This window comes from Trichechus manatus, unplaced genomic scaffold, assembly GCF_000243295.1.
Source record: "Trichechus manatus latirostris isolate Lorelei unplaced genomic scaffold, TriManLat1.0 scaffold00050, whole genome shotgun sequence".
NCBI classification, from domain to species: domain Eukaryota; kingdom Metazoa; phylum Chordata; class Mammalia; order Sirenia; family Trichechidae; genus Trichechus; species Trichechus manatus.
Window position 1 is genome coordinate 13,772,196 of NW_004443986.1, and position 14,170 is coordinate 13,786,365.

The window sequence follows — 14,170 nt, forward strand, 5'->3', positions numbered from 1 at the left end:
GGCGGCGGGAGGGCGGAGTGCGCAAGGGGAGGGGCACGTGACTATGTCAGCCAATGGCCGAGCCTCCTGCGAAAGTTTGCCGGCTCCGGCGGCGATGGATCTCTGTTTCAGTGGCATTTAAATCCCCGGCGCTCCTCCGTCTAGGTGACGCGCAATCGCCCCCACCCCCCACCCCCCCAGGCAGCCCAGGCGGCGGCAGCAGCTGCGGCGACTGCAAACAGATTCGGAGAGCTGGGGCCAAGGGGAGCGGCTGCCTTCAGCGCCCACCCGACTCCGCTCGCCCCCCTCCCGGAGGTGGGGGCTAGGGGGTATTCCCCACCCCGTCCCCCTTCCCATCGTGCACAGAAAGATGAACTGGCAAGAGGTGAGAAAGGAAGGCTCTCTCAGGTCGGGAATCAGTGGGCTGCAACTCGCGGGGCGGCCGCAGGTACGCAGGCCGAGAGCGAAGCGCGCGGAGCGGGAAGGGTAGGCACTGGGCCGGCGCCGCGCCCAAGGATCTCCTGGCGTTTTCACTGTCCAGTCCCTGCTGTGGGACCGTGGGGCCGGGAGGAGCGCAGAGAACGATGGCGGAGGCGAAGCTGGGCCACCGGCTCTCCAAGCTCCAAGCGGAGAGGGAAATGTGCAGAGGGCTGATTGGGAGCCCGGGTGAGCGTGGAGGGGATGGGGGCAAGAAAAGAAACTACCCGCCTGCACACACCGGGAGAGTCGCCGAAGCTGCTTTCCGGCCCCCCACACCCTCGTCATTAGCATGGCAATGAGGAGTTTCGGTAATTCGACTCCCGGGGGCGGGTGAGCCCTTGCTGCTGAGTTTGCAGGAAAAGGCCAGGGGTGGCCGGGCTCTTCTCCGCCCTGTCTCCTCGCTCTCCGCCCCTTTCTCCTCCCCACTCAGCTTTGCTGCCGGAGCCCTCCCGGAGCCCGAGCAACTCCGCGGCTGGATTTTGAGGGGTAGGAGGCGGGGGAGAGAGATGACGCTAGCGGACGTAGCCAGCGTGGGGGTCGGGCCGCGCGCTGCAGGCCATCTGCCGGCTCCCCAGGACCCAGGAGCCTGCGTGCCCGGGCGGGGGCCTCAAAGGGCCGGACCACAGCTCCAACAAAACATCCCCCCTGCCACGTTTCTCGTTTTGGGGAGGAAAATATTAGGAGTGGGGAAGCCTCCTCCACCCACCCTCCATATTCTACTGCACGTCAGGAGTGGGGGCTGGCAGGTGGGAGGGGCGGTAGACAGATGGCTAATGGTGGATGGGACACTTAAACCTCTTCCCCAACACCTCCTCCCCTTTCCAACTGACTGTAGCTGCTTGTATTAGCCATCAAGTCTTTCCCTAGAGAGACACGTGCAAATCTGAGCGTCATCCCAGGCCAGGGGTCCTGTTCTCCATCACCCTCTTCCTACTCTGATGCTGATGGGGTCGTTAATTGGTGTTTACTATTAGGTTTGGCGTCACCCCTGGGCTTGTAGAGAGAAAAGGCCAAACGGAGGCCGAGAACTGATGCATTTTTAGGTAGAAGAACTCCAGAGACCATGCAAGATGCTTTGCAGCCAGTGCTCTATAGATTTCACTCTATGTTTACAACATCAAATCTGACAAATGAATTTTTTTGTGAGGATTACATGTAGGTTTGGGTTTCCCACTTCCCTCTTGCTTCCCCTCCCCCAGTTTAAAAGAACTAAGTACATTTTAAGTTTGATTGAAGGAGGTACATTTCAAATGTGTTAGTCACCTTTTCAGGCTTCTGTGTTCTGTTCTTCAAATACAGAGACTCCCCCCAAATCTACCCCCCAAGAAGGAAAACCCATGCAGACCTTTGACTCTGAACTCCCTCAGTAACAAAGAGACGTTTTCCCCCCAAACACTTCCTTTTGAAATAGTATTTCTCTGTGACCTTTGACCCATTCCCACGCATGGTTAAGAGGGGGCATGGGCTGGAAAGGTAAGATTCAACTCCTGGGAAATTTGCTGCAGATTCAGTTCCTGGGGCACCTCCTCCAGTAGAAGGGAAAACGCTAGGCGATCCTGCTTGAAGCAGCTTCCTTCAGAGCGCCAGACTTCCAGTGGAATGAGGAGAGAAGGGGCCCCTGTGGGGAAGGGGGAGGGAAGATCTGTGCCGGCAGCGCGGGCGACCTGCTCTCAAGGCCTAAGCTCGTCGGTACACTCTCCCCCCAGCCTCATTTTTGTTACCTTGGTTGGCCGCCTCAGGCCGAGTTTGCGCGACTTCTCGTCCGCAGGGCTCTAGCCACAAAGCCGCCCTCGGCCACAGTCACGCACCCTCCTCTACTAGGAACCGGGCCTCCCTTCTCCTCTCGCTCTACTGCTTTTCTTCTCTCCCTGGCTTTTGGAGACAGCCTGGGTGGGTTTGTTGGTTTTTTTTCCTTTCCTTAGGGTCACAAGCGCGCACTCGCACACAGGCCCGCAGACACAAGGGCGGGTGAGCGTCCCTTCTCTGCGCACTGCTGCGGCAGGCCGGGCTGTCTAAGCCGAGCGGGCTCCTCTGCGGGCCGCCGGGAGCGCCGCTCTTCCCGTGCGGCTCACAAAGGCAGCCTCCCCTGGCCTCGAGCCGGTAGGCTTCTGTACCTCGGTTCCTTCCCTGCCTCCCCACCCCCTCCAAGAAATCTTGGGACCCATTCGACCGGATTGGAAACGCTTGGCCCTGTGGGCACGCAGGCCAGCGCCCCTGACTCGAGCTACCGTCTTTTAAACGCCCGGGACGAGTGGGCGAAAGGCGAGCTTGGTCACGATTAAATTAATCTCCCACAAGCGATTCTCTGGGCTCAAAGCACCTCTTTCAGCGCTCTTCTACTGTAAAGGGAAGGAGCGAGGAGAAAACAAAACGCCGCCGAGGCCCCGAGCCGTTCATGGCATCCGCGGCTCAGCCAAGCTGTTGTTTTAAAAGAGCAATAAAAATGAATTATGACTAAACGCCTTCTAACTTAATGCTTTCGGACGGGGATCCCCGGCAAATACGTAAGAGGATTTTTATTTGTGCATGTGTTCCTGCAATTGATCTCTTTGATGACATTCTCATTCATAGAAAGCGTTTGATTTATGAGCATAGGACGAGTCGCTTCCAGCAGCCGCGCAGCCCTGGCCGGGGCTGGGCCGCCCTGCTCCGCGCCGCGTCTGGGGCCGGGAAACCGGCCGCGGTCCCCCCACGACTCCGACACTGCCGGGATTTAGGGGGTGAAGGGGAGGGGGAAAGTGGGGAGCAAATGCATGGAGAAAAATCGCGATTTCATTGTAACTTCCAAGCCTTTGCATTTAAAAGCCGGGTTGCTAAATCAACCCGCCCCCACACATGTTGCTTACACGCTGCAGTTTCTCACGGTAAGTAAGTAACCATCAGAATGGAGCTCAGAAAGGGAAAAATAAACACGGGAACACGTAAGAAAGGGAGAAAAAAACAAAAACAAAACAGCCCAGTAACACACCCTAGATCATATTTTATTGATATACCATTTAAAGTGCTTCCCCCCCCCTCCTTTGTGTAGAAATTGGGTTAATTTATAACCTAGGGTGCAGAAACACTCCATTTTAAATCTCAACTTGCTAACCTGACTTCAAAGCTTTAATGCTCCATTATTTGCAATGTAAACAGGTTTAAGAATGAAATATTGATTTTTCTGACCCTGAAAAGAAGAATCCTAGAATGACAGAACCAGAGGATTGAAAAGAACCCTTTCTGCAGTGCACTTTCTAGCTAGTAACCATTGTTTTGTTTTCTTTTTGTTTTTCTATTTTTTAGGTCTGTTTGCTGGGACCCATCAACAGCTGGGAGACTAATCAACCACTCTGAAAATGGGGCGGGGGGGGGTTGGGGGAGGGGCTGGAATGTAGATGTTTGAAACAAACGTGTATAAATAAATGAATTGCTGATAACTTAGTTATTGACCTGGAGGCTGGTAGCTTGTTAAAGAAACTCCACGTTCCTCGTTCCTGGAGCGGAAGGTTTCTGTAGGCACTTCATTTCTCCACTTTCAAAAGCTTCAGTTTGGCCCTACTCTGCCCCGTCCTGTTTCTATTACCGATTCGATCTATGGCTTGAACCTCTACACTAAAAACCAAATCTATTCCCTTCAAAACAAAAAAACATTTCTCAGAAGCCGTAGCCATTTTCTGGCTTTCTTTTTTGTTGCTGTCTAAAGAAGACTGTAAACATGCCCTTTAATAAATGGATTAAAATTGAAAAAGAAGATAAATTGTGACCAGAATTTTATTTACCAAGTTAGACTAAAAAGAAGAAAAAGAAACCATTAGGAGCCATGAGAAAGAGGGGGAGAAAAAAAATAAGAAAGCTACTTGTAGCAAAGGAGAATTTATTCTACCAAAAATACGCATGACAGTGCATCCTAATGTAATACAAAAATAAAAAGAAAGTGAAGATACAATTATATGATCACTTTCTTGCAGGCCTCATATATTGCTTTCAGGAAATCACATAGAGGGTGGCTGGGTTAAATTTAAAATTAACTAAAACTCTGAAATAATCTGTAAAAGACTGCTGTGAAACCGGGTCAGAGGGAATCACTGAACAAAATCCTCAACATTTCAAGGAAGGAGGGGATAGATGAAGCAGAAAATGAGATAAAAATCAACTCCCGGAATTAAAGAAGGCAAAACCACTCGGCCAAAGGGGTTTTTGTTTTGTGATGCTTTGTTTTGCTTTTAATGTTTTTAGTAATTCAGATGCTGCAAGTCGATTGTGGTGAATGTGTCTGTAAAAAAGTCAAAGCTGTCAGCTGAAATATCTACGGGACTGTCCAGGGAACCTGGCAAACTGGGCGAGACTGCATCTGAAAGCTGCAGGCAGGAATCTGTGGAGAAAACGTTAAAGTCCTGCAAAGAGGGGACCTCAAGGGCCTCGGGACTGTCATTGTTTAGGCCAGCGCCACAGTTCTGGCCCATTGTTGACAGGCAGTTAGGAACAGTGGGTGACTGGTGCTGAAAATGTTTCAGATTTTTCTCATTGCTAGTTAAAGGCGAAACTGGAAAACTTTGGGAGTCGCCATTGTGTCCGTTGGGAGCCTGCTGCTGAGACAGGGCATTTTGCTGAAAAGTGTAACCTTCCCTCTCCAGAAGGGCCCCAGAGACGCTGAGAGCTTGCTCAAAGAGGGACTTCTCTTCCTCATCCTCCTCTACTTTCTCGGAGTCGTCCAGGCATTTAAATTTCCCCTCGCTGGTCTGGTTCTCCTTGCACTGGGTCTGCCTCTTGTGCTTCATCCTCCGGTTCTGAAACCACACTTTCACTTGTCTCTCAGTCAAATCCAGCAGCGCTGCAATCTCCACCCTTCGGGGTCTGCAAAGGTACTTGTTGAAATGAAATTCTTTTTCTAGCTCCAAAAGCTGCGTGTTGGTGTAGGCAGTTCTCAGGCGCCGCGAGCCCCCGCCGCTGCCATCGGCGATTTCCAGGGATTCTGCGGAAAGGGAAACCAACAAGAGACACACGCACAGTTGGAGGTGGACGGGTCCAAGCAGGGTTATTCCACTGAAGAATAAATATAGCAGAAAAGATCAACTGCAACAAAATGGCCGCCCCTGGATGCAGCACAGCTATTGTGCTGCCTTTCCTGGGAGCCCAGCCCGGGGAGACCCCAGGTCCTCCACCTCCATCAAATTCCTGCCTGTAGCCCTCCCCCCACCCCAATCCGGGAGCAAACTTTATATTAGCCACACCACAATTTATAATTAATGCATCAGCTGCTTAGCTGAGCAAGAGCGATCTATCACTCTTCATTACTGTCAAAAAGCCAAACTCTAGGACAAGGAGACAAGAGGAGGTCAGTTCCAACTCAAATAAATCATCCCACATTACACAACTTAGGGAAAGTTTTTCCCCCCTCTCCCTAAAAATATATATATGTCTCACTGTGGAGTGCAAGAGCCCTCCTCTCTCCAGCAAACCCACTCCTGAACCCACAGGGGAAGGGAAAAGGCAGCCAAGCATCTCTCCCTGTTCCCCTTCTCTCCCAGCCCTCGCTCCCCTCCCCCATAACCGCTCTCGGGGCAGTCCGGAGGGGGAAGAGGTTCCCGGGGACTTGGGGCCAAGTCTTTGCACTGACCTTTGTGGCCGAGGCAGGCAGGGCTGGTGGCGGCGGCGGCGGCGGCGGCCGAGGCGGGCGGCGGCGCCGTTTTCTTGGCTGCCTTCTTCTCCTTCATCCAGGGGTACTCGGGAGGCTGCAGGGCGCCTGCGGGCACCGGGCTGCCGCCGCTGCCGGCGGGGCTCGGCTTGGGGCGTCCGCCAGCGCCTTGGCGAGGGTGACTGCCCGGGTTCAGGCTGGGAATGGTCTGCTCAAAAGGAGGAGGAATCAGTGTCGAGTGTGAAAGCGTCGAGGTCTTGATTGATGAACTTTGAAATGTATCAGCGACAGGGGGAAAAGATGTCAGGCACTCAGCGAGCGACGGCTGGCTATTGATAAAACCAATCTCTCGCTCAAATTCGTAATTCATGGCCTTCTCCTTGGAGCCCCCTCGGAGAAAAAGTTCCCTCTTCTGGAGGGGCTTTGGGGGGGCAAGGCCCAGGAAAAAAGGCAAGAGCGGAGGAAAAAAAATCTATCATAGAAGATCGCTGCTGGGGTGTTTTTTTTCTAATTCACTGATTACAGCCGTATGGGGACCGCGCTACTATTAAACTATTGAATTCATGGAGACAAGGTTGAAATTGGACCGAATTGGCTGTCACATGATTGCTTCTGCCCAATGACAATTTGGGCTTTAATCAAAAGAAGCCACTGTCTGTTTGATTGATCCAAAAAAGTCGGGAAGGAACGCCTCATTGGGGGCCAGCGAGGCTTTATTTACACTTTTTCAGGGCAAAAATACATATAGGTGGGTGTGGATGGGGATGCCCCAGAGTGCGTGGGGGCGAGGGTGCCTGCCTGCCTCCTGATCAGCCAGGATCTGCTGCGTGCGCCTGGGAGTGTGTATGAGTGCAGGAGTGTGAGCGAGCGTGAGTCCTGCTGCCGGTCCCGGCGGCGGCCGCCCTCTGCCTCCCCCGCACACTCCGCGCATTGTTTAGGACTGTCGGGAAGGCGCCTCGCACCTCACAAATCATTTAAGCACCTCAGTCTGACGCCTGCAGTCATTAACAAAGTAATCCATTAATCTTCAAAGTTTTGACACCCGAGGGCCCCGCATCCCAGTCACTTATGTTCTGCTAAAGCAAGAGGAAGGAGCAGAGGAAGAGAGGAGAGTAGAGGGAGGAGGGAGAGAGAGATGGAGAGAGAGGTAAAGAAGAGAGAAGAAAGAGAAGAGAGATTTCTTTTTGGGTGGTTTTTTTCCCCCCTCCCTTTTTCTTCCCTTTTCCTTTTGCACCTTTTCTAAAGCAGTTCCTGGATATCTCAGAACTGCTCGCTCGCTCTGTTTTCCTGCCTCTCTGTCTTTCCTTCGCTTCCCCTTTCCGCCTTCTCCCCCTCCTTTTCCCCCAGTGCCCAGCTCGGAGTCCGCGCCCCTGGGCCCCGGCCCCGGCCCGCTGTTAGCCGGCTTTTCCACTTCAGCTTTGCATCTGGCTCCGGCGGGAAGCGGAAACTGGGAGGCGATTCTCGAAGCTTCCCGACCTTCCTGCGCCGTCAACTTCTCAGGAGTGGCTCGAGAAAGATAGATGCATGTGCCAGGAGAGGCAACAGCCCCAGGCCAATGTATCCAAATCCCCAGTAGCCAGGGAGCCAGCTAAAGAAATGCCAACCCGAGCAGGCGTGTGCGGTTCCTGGCATTCTGGGTTTCATACCCGTAGGGCTCAGGGACGGTGAGTATTTCCGATTTCCAGGAAGTCTGGTGGAAGTTAGCAGCAGGGAGGGAGAAGGTGCTTTTCTTTCTTTTCCCTTCTCCTTGTCCTGGTCGCTCTGGTTGGGGGCTGGTAGATTGAGATGCAGCGAGTGCTCCCTGGGCAGCCTGATTGCATCCCGCACCTTCTGCTCCTCGGGCACGGGCATGTTTGAATCCGACTTGTGTTGCAGGACGCAGCACCCCTGGGGAGAGAAGGCACCCAAGGAGGGAATATGAAGGTTCTCTTTCTCTTCACTCGCTCTTTTTTCCAATTCGGAGACTTGAGACTGAGCGCATCTTGGACAGTGCTGGAGGGTTCAAGAGATAACATCTTTAGGTACCAAACAATAACTTTTTAAAAATCCACCAACACAGAAAGAGGGTAGGAGGCTGAGAGAGAGAGATCTGAAGGTACCTCTTTTCCCCAAACCCTAAGGATGATGATTTGCTTTTGCTTCCTTTGAAATGGACCAAGTGATCAGACTCCCCCAGGCCGGTAGGCAGGCATCGGTGGCAGGAAAATAAATCATTCTGATGGCCAGAGAGAGAGAGAGAGGTTGGCGGTGGAGAAAAATCTACATAGAACACAAGAAAGGCTGACCAAGGCGCAAGGGCAGCATTCCATCTCTGAGGCATCAAAGGGGGTTTGGGTTGTAAATTAGATATAAAGTAGTGTCCATCCTTTACTAGCCCTAAGCATGCCTTACAGATAGAGATGCTATTTTGGAAAATGTGAGGTTTTTCAGTTTTCTTGCTTTTATTCCAAACAAAGCTCCGAAGGAAGTCTGGGCGCGATCAATCTTGCTCACCAAAAGCCTTGACAGCTTCTGGCCCTTAAGAACACATTTCAGCTTCGAGCTGTTTCCAAGATCAAATGCGGCCGAGCAAAGAGGCGAGCAGGAAACGCAAGTAAACAAGGAAAACTGGTCTTTTTAAAGATAATTTTTGGCAGTGGAAAAGGTTAGAGGGGTGCTTTTAGGAAAGGTGCTTTGCGGACTCTGGGATGGCAGCTTTTGGCATTTGCTTTTACCAGAAAGTATGGACGGGTTAAAGGGAGGGGACACTGCAGAGAGGGAGCAACTGCTGCCCCCGCACCGCTGAGGCTTTGTCAGGAGCTGCGTGGGTGAGAGCTTTATGCCGGACTCATCGGCCTTAATTCAAATACCATATGGAAGAAAACCCTTTCCTCTGACCACTCAACACTGAAATCTCCCCCAAATCTATTACTTTAACTCAGGAGACATTTTAATAAGGATTTCTTTTTAATATCTAGAAAGCTGGGGGTGAGATCAATATTTTTTCTTTGAAAGCCAAAATGAATGTCTTCACTGGCAAGATACAGGAAATCATATTAGAATCTCATTTTAAAATCTTACCCCGAGGGAAGGAGGAAGCTCCCAAATCATTCCTTCCTCAGCTACAGGGTGGGTTTTAGACGTGGGTTCAGACAGTAGTATCCCTGAAAGATTTCCCTCCCTGGATGGATGGAGGATCTCTTGTCTCTCTCTCCAGAGACACTATTCCTTATTTTCCCAGGTAACTTTACACTCATCTCTAAAATGATTACTTAAAAGAAGACTCCTGTGTCTGCTCTGCATGAACAACCAGAAAGGCGGAAGCTCCAGTTCTCACAAAGACTGGTTTCCTAGCCTCTGCATTTCTAAGGTGCGCCATATTTCAGCAGGGAGATTGGGGGTGGGGGGAGGAAACCCAACGCTTCCACAGACCAAACTCTTTAAAGAGAAAAAATATATATACGCATCAGGAGCCCCAGGATAGACCTGGGGAAGCACCTCTGGTTGTGAGAAAAACACCCAGCTGTCTCTAAGCGCCTGGTTTTGCATCCTCGGAGCCTTTTTCTTTTTCCGTAAAATGTGAGGAGGTTCCCTAAAAGCAGCTCCAGCAGGCCCCACAGGTACCCGGAAGTGGCTCCAGTGCCTGTTTCCAAGGATCATCTAAGGGAGCTTCTGGGGGTGGGGGGAGACGGAGGCCCTGATGATGGATATTTTGGATTGCAAACAAAATGGCGACATTTTTCACCTCTGTCTCTGAAAGATACAATCCAGAGAGAAGGGGAGTTTATTTCTCACATCAGATGCTCCTGATTCCACGATGCAGGCAGCTCCTCGCTTCCGTTCTGAGTGGGAATGCTGATGCGGATGCAGATCTGAGGTTTGCATTTTCTGAATCTGGAGCCTCCTCTGAGCAATTCCCTAATCCGAAGATGAAAATATTTCCCTCTACGGTGTCTGCATTTGCCTCTGCCGGCCAGTCTGTAGGCAGCCCTATCCTAAGTCCAGGAGTGGAAATGTAATATTTAGCTCCTGTAGCATCAAATGAAAGAAATACTCATAAAATTGCATTTTTATTAGAAAGATGCCAATCTCCTTTCTCTCTCCTCCTCTCTCTGGGGCCATAAAGGGGAAGCAGGAAGGGAAGAAAGGAGAAGAAATAAATCCAGCAGATGCCAAATACTAAATTCCGGGAGAAAGCCGATGCTGGGATTCTGGCAGTTCAGGGAAGGGCTAGGGAGACTTCGCCGAGCTTAGTCTCCCTTTTTGCTGGCGACTTGGGTGAGCCCCGGTCCCTTGCGAACTTCCTTGCTTCCAGCGGTGATTTTTGGTGTAATTCTTTCCTCCTGGGGCGATAATGTACCGCAGGGAGGACTCCAAGGAGTCCGACTGCTCCAAGAAAGTGCTCGGCATCCCTTGCAAGGCTTGATATTCCCGGATGAAGGCGTGGGCGGGTCAGCTTTGACCCGAGGAAGAGCTTGGAGGAGAGGACCGACCTGCCTTATGCCTCAGCGGGGCCTCGCGGGCACCTGTGCTTCCCCTGCTGCGCCTCGGGCCGGCCGCCTTTGTTTCTCGCGCACACAGCGCTCCGCAGCCCCTACGCCCTCGAAAGGCCCGGGCGGCAGCTGGGAACCAGACAGCCCAGCTGAGCCGGCCGCACGCCGTTTCCAGAACTTCCGCCGCCGGTCGCTTGAGCCGCTTTTCCCGAGAATGCGCGCTGCTCCCGGCCCGCAGCCTGGCCAAGCCCCACGCCAGAGCCGCTTGGGTGAGGGGAGGGCTCTGCGGCCTGCTCGCCTCTGCCTGAATTCCGCGCAGACGCCCTTCTTCGGCTAAAGAACCCCTTCGGAACACGGGTATTATTCAGAATAAAAACTTTATTTCTTTGTTTTGTTTCTCAGAATGTGAGCAGCAAGGAATGTAGAACTCTCAAAACAAATCTATCATTTTTCACGTTTACAGATTCTTTTTTCAGTTTCGCCGGATGTTACAAACCTAAATCACTGTTTTCAAAGGCTGGATCATCTCGGGTTTTATTGCATCATTACCGTTTTTATAAAGGAACTATATTTCCCTTTCAAATAAAAAATTCTCTATGTACGCCAATACACCGTTGAACAAAAGGCCCAAGAAACCTTCTGAACAATTAGGGTACAGAATTTCTTTAATATAAATACAAACGGATGGGGATAAATAATACTTAAAACTTACTCAATGCTTGCAAAAAAAATATAAATAAATCTGACTGTTCACCAGCATACACACACGGAAAGACGTACACTTAGTCATCCTTGCACAGGGAGCCCCTGTTTCAAAGCGCCTTTGATTTTTTTTTCTCGCTCTTTAGAAGTGCAATTAAAAAAATCTAAAAATTAAAAAAAAAAAAAGCAATCGCTTCCCCTCGGGAGTCATAATGTACGAACAAATTCACATTGGAGAACTCGGCTAAAAAATTTGTTCATATACCCTGTTTCTGACCAAAGAGTGGAAAAGGTAAAGGGTGCAGGGCCAGCGGCCGAGCGAGGGGCGGGAGGAGATAAATATCGCTACTGATACTGGCAGCCATTCCAGCAACCAAGATTGCTACGTCACATAAACTATAAAAACGCGTTACCAAAGAAAACAAAACTGGGGGGGTGGTGAGTAGAAAGAAGGGCGGAGGACAGGGAAAAGGGAGGGGCAAGAAAAACTTTAAACCAAAAACAAAAAACCAAAAAAAAAAAAAACCAAGCAACCGAAGATGAATGGTAGGGGACTCTCCTGGCGCGCAGCCCCTAGCCCACCATCACAGGTGGGTGAGCTTAGGCGCTTCCTGAATTCTTCCCTGAGAAGGATGGTGGGCGGTAAGGTCCGTGTAGGTGGGGTGCGGCTCCCCTGGCCCCGGGCCGTGGTGGTGGCCGCTGCCTAGCGGCCCGGCGCCCCCGTAGTCCATGGCAGCAGAGGCGGCGTGGGGGAGGTGAGTCAGGCCAAAGAGGGCTGGCCCGGAGTTGCTCATGGGTTCCACGTAGCTGCCCCCCACGAAGACGGGGCTTCCCTGTAAGTGTGGGGTCCCATAGCTGCCGTTGCCCTGCAGGCCATGCGCGTGAGGGTCATAGTCGGGGGTTCCGCCCGCCCCTGCCGCTGTGTAGCGCTTCTGTGGGGGCGGCGGGGGTGCGCAGCTGGGCAGGGGGGCGGGATAGGAGGCAGGGGGCAGCCCGTAGGCACCCTGGGGAGGCTTGGAGAAGGATGGGGGCGACTGGGGCTCATATGGGACGCTGTTGACCAGCGAATGCATAGAGTTCAGATAGCCACCAGCGCCAGGGGGCACGGGGCTGCGACTAGGGGACTGGCCCCCCGACGATGTCAGCATGCCTTTGCCCTTCTGATCCTTCTTGTACTTCATGCGGCGGTTCTGGAACCAGATCTTGATCTGGCGCTCAGTGAGGTTCAGCAGATTGGCCATCTCCACGCGGCGCGGCCGACACAGGTAGCGGTTGAAGTGGAACTCCTTCTCCAGCTCCACCAGCTGCGCGCTTGTGTAGGCCGTGCGCGCCCGCTTGGACGATGCTTGGCCTGGAGGGCTCTTGTCGCCAGCACAGCTCTCGCCTGGAAGACACAGGAGAGAGAAAGCCGGGTTAGGGGCTGCCAGTGGCCCCGCCCAACCTCTGACCCAGCCCAACTCCTTCTTCCTTCATCCAGGTCCCACAGATCCCTCCCATCAGTCAGGGCCCAGATTGGAGGGTGGAGGTCAGAAACAACATGCTATCCTCTATCTTGGTGGGAGAAACAGCTATCCCCTCACTGAAAGAGCAAATCATAGGCTTCTCTGAGGGCAAAGGGACAGAAAAAGCAGAATCTCCAAGTTGCCACCATCCCATTCCGTTCTGGAGTTATCACTTTTGCCTCATTTACTGATGGCCTTTGGGCCTAACTACAAGCTCCCTGTGGGCAAGTCTCTCCATTTTCATTCCCTTCACAGTAACTGGAATGTGGGGCACCAATAAATCTTTCCCTCACTCACTGTCTTGACTAAACGATTAGACAGTTGCCTCAAGTAGCCACTTACTTATATCTACCCAGAGGAGACGGGCAGAGTGGAAACCTCAACCTGGAAGGCCTCTTCTGCCCAAAGGAAGAAATCTCATTGAAGGAATCCATCTCTGCTGGGGAGGCCAAGGCCTCTGACGCTGGGTCCTATTAGGGGTCCTGTGTCATCAAGCAGCCTGGCTCAGATTTACACAATAATCTTGTACCCTTCTGTCCTCCTTGGTCCCCCAAATTCTGGCTCTGGAGGCTCCAGATGCTCAGCCTCAGAGCAGAGCACTGGCAACTGGAGAAGGCAGGGGCAAAAGTAACCAAGATGCTGGGAAGCCTGAGGTGAAGCCTTCCCTCCACTGGAGTCTGGAGCCAGGAGGCGCATGTGGTTCCCATTAGGATGACAAGCCTGCATCCTCACCCCCAGGAGTTCCCAGGCTGCCTTCATTGTACTAAGTCTGAGCAGGGCCTATCCAGAGAAAAGGCAGCCACTCCATCTGCTGGAGCAAAAATAAGGTCTGATTATAGGCAAAACATTGATTCTGACTTGGAGAGTGATGAGTTCTTTTATTCTGCCACATTGCAGTATGGAGAAAATGTCACTCTCTCATTAGAATGGAGGAGGGGTGCTAAAAAGAGAGACAGTGGCGCTCAGGTTGGCTCTGCCTAGAGGTCTAACTCCAAAAGTGAATCAAGAAGGGGCTTCAACCTCACTAGACCCCACCTGCCCTTGAAAAGGTTCAGAGAGACCCCTATGAGATCCGTTTTGGGGTTTCCTGACCCAGAGACCTTGCACCTTCCTAGTTACAAAGACTCTAAAAAAGTTTTTTTTTTGGGGGGGGGAGGAGGGGGGCAATGAATTCCCAGAAATGGTCCAGCGCTCCCAGACCATGCTGGCTGTGGCTGGAGGTGGCTTGGGAGGCTGGAAGCCAGGCCAGGGGACCCTCCTCCAGAAGGCACCCCTTTACCTGAGCTGGAGCCGCTGGTTTTCTGCTTTGTGTTTTGCCGTGACTCCTTCATCCAAGGGAAGATTTGTTTGGCCACGGTGGGCGAGTTGAGCAGCGGGCTCTTGGCCGCGCTGGCGGGGGTGGGGTTGCTGCTCCCATTCTG

The 14,170-nt window shown here is 52.2% G+C and overlaps 2 protein-coding genes across 2 annotated transcripts in view; both read right to left on the bottom strand.

Annotated features, from left to right (window-relative positions):
• Positions 1-4,292: 4,292 nt before the first annotated feature.
• HOXA2 (homeobox A2) lies at positions 4,293-6,719 on the bottom strand. The gene is made up of 2 exons (XM_004377477.1): positions 6,056-6,719; positions 4,293-5,410 (listed from the first exon to the last, which is right to left on the bottom strand). The coding sequence occupies exons 1-2, from the start codon at positions 6,441-6,443 to the stop codon at positions 4,671-4,673; spliced, it is 1,128 nt and encodes a 375-aa protein (XP_004377534.1). The 5' UTR covers positions 6,444-6,719; the 3' UTR covers positions 4,293-4,670.
• Positions 6,720-11,831: 5,112 nt separating this feature from the next.
• The window catches only part of HOXA3 (homeobox A3), a 2,736-nt gene continuing 397 nt past the window's right edge, over positions 11,832-14,170 (bottom strand). Inside the window, 2 exon segments of the mRNA XM_023732270.1 lie at positions 11,832-12,631; positions 14,029-14,170. The exon segment at positions 14,029-14,170 is cut by the window's right edge and continues 87 nt beyond it. Of these exon segments, the coding sequence (XP_023588038.1) occupies positions 11,832-12,631; positions 14,029-14,170 (942 nt within the window).

What these genes read in the sequence shown, in the direction of transcription:
- HOXA2 (XM_004377477.1), bottom strand. Translation starts at nt 6,443, where the DNA reads ATGAATTACGAATTTGAGCGAGAGATTGGTTTTATCAATAGCCAGCCG. An exon ending in TGCCTGCCTCGGCCACAAAG is followed by an intron (nt 5,411 to 6,055) that starts GTCAGTGCAAAG and finishes CCCTTTCCGCAG; the next exon opens with AATCCCTGGAAATCGCCGAT.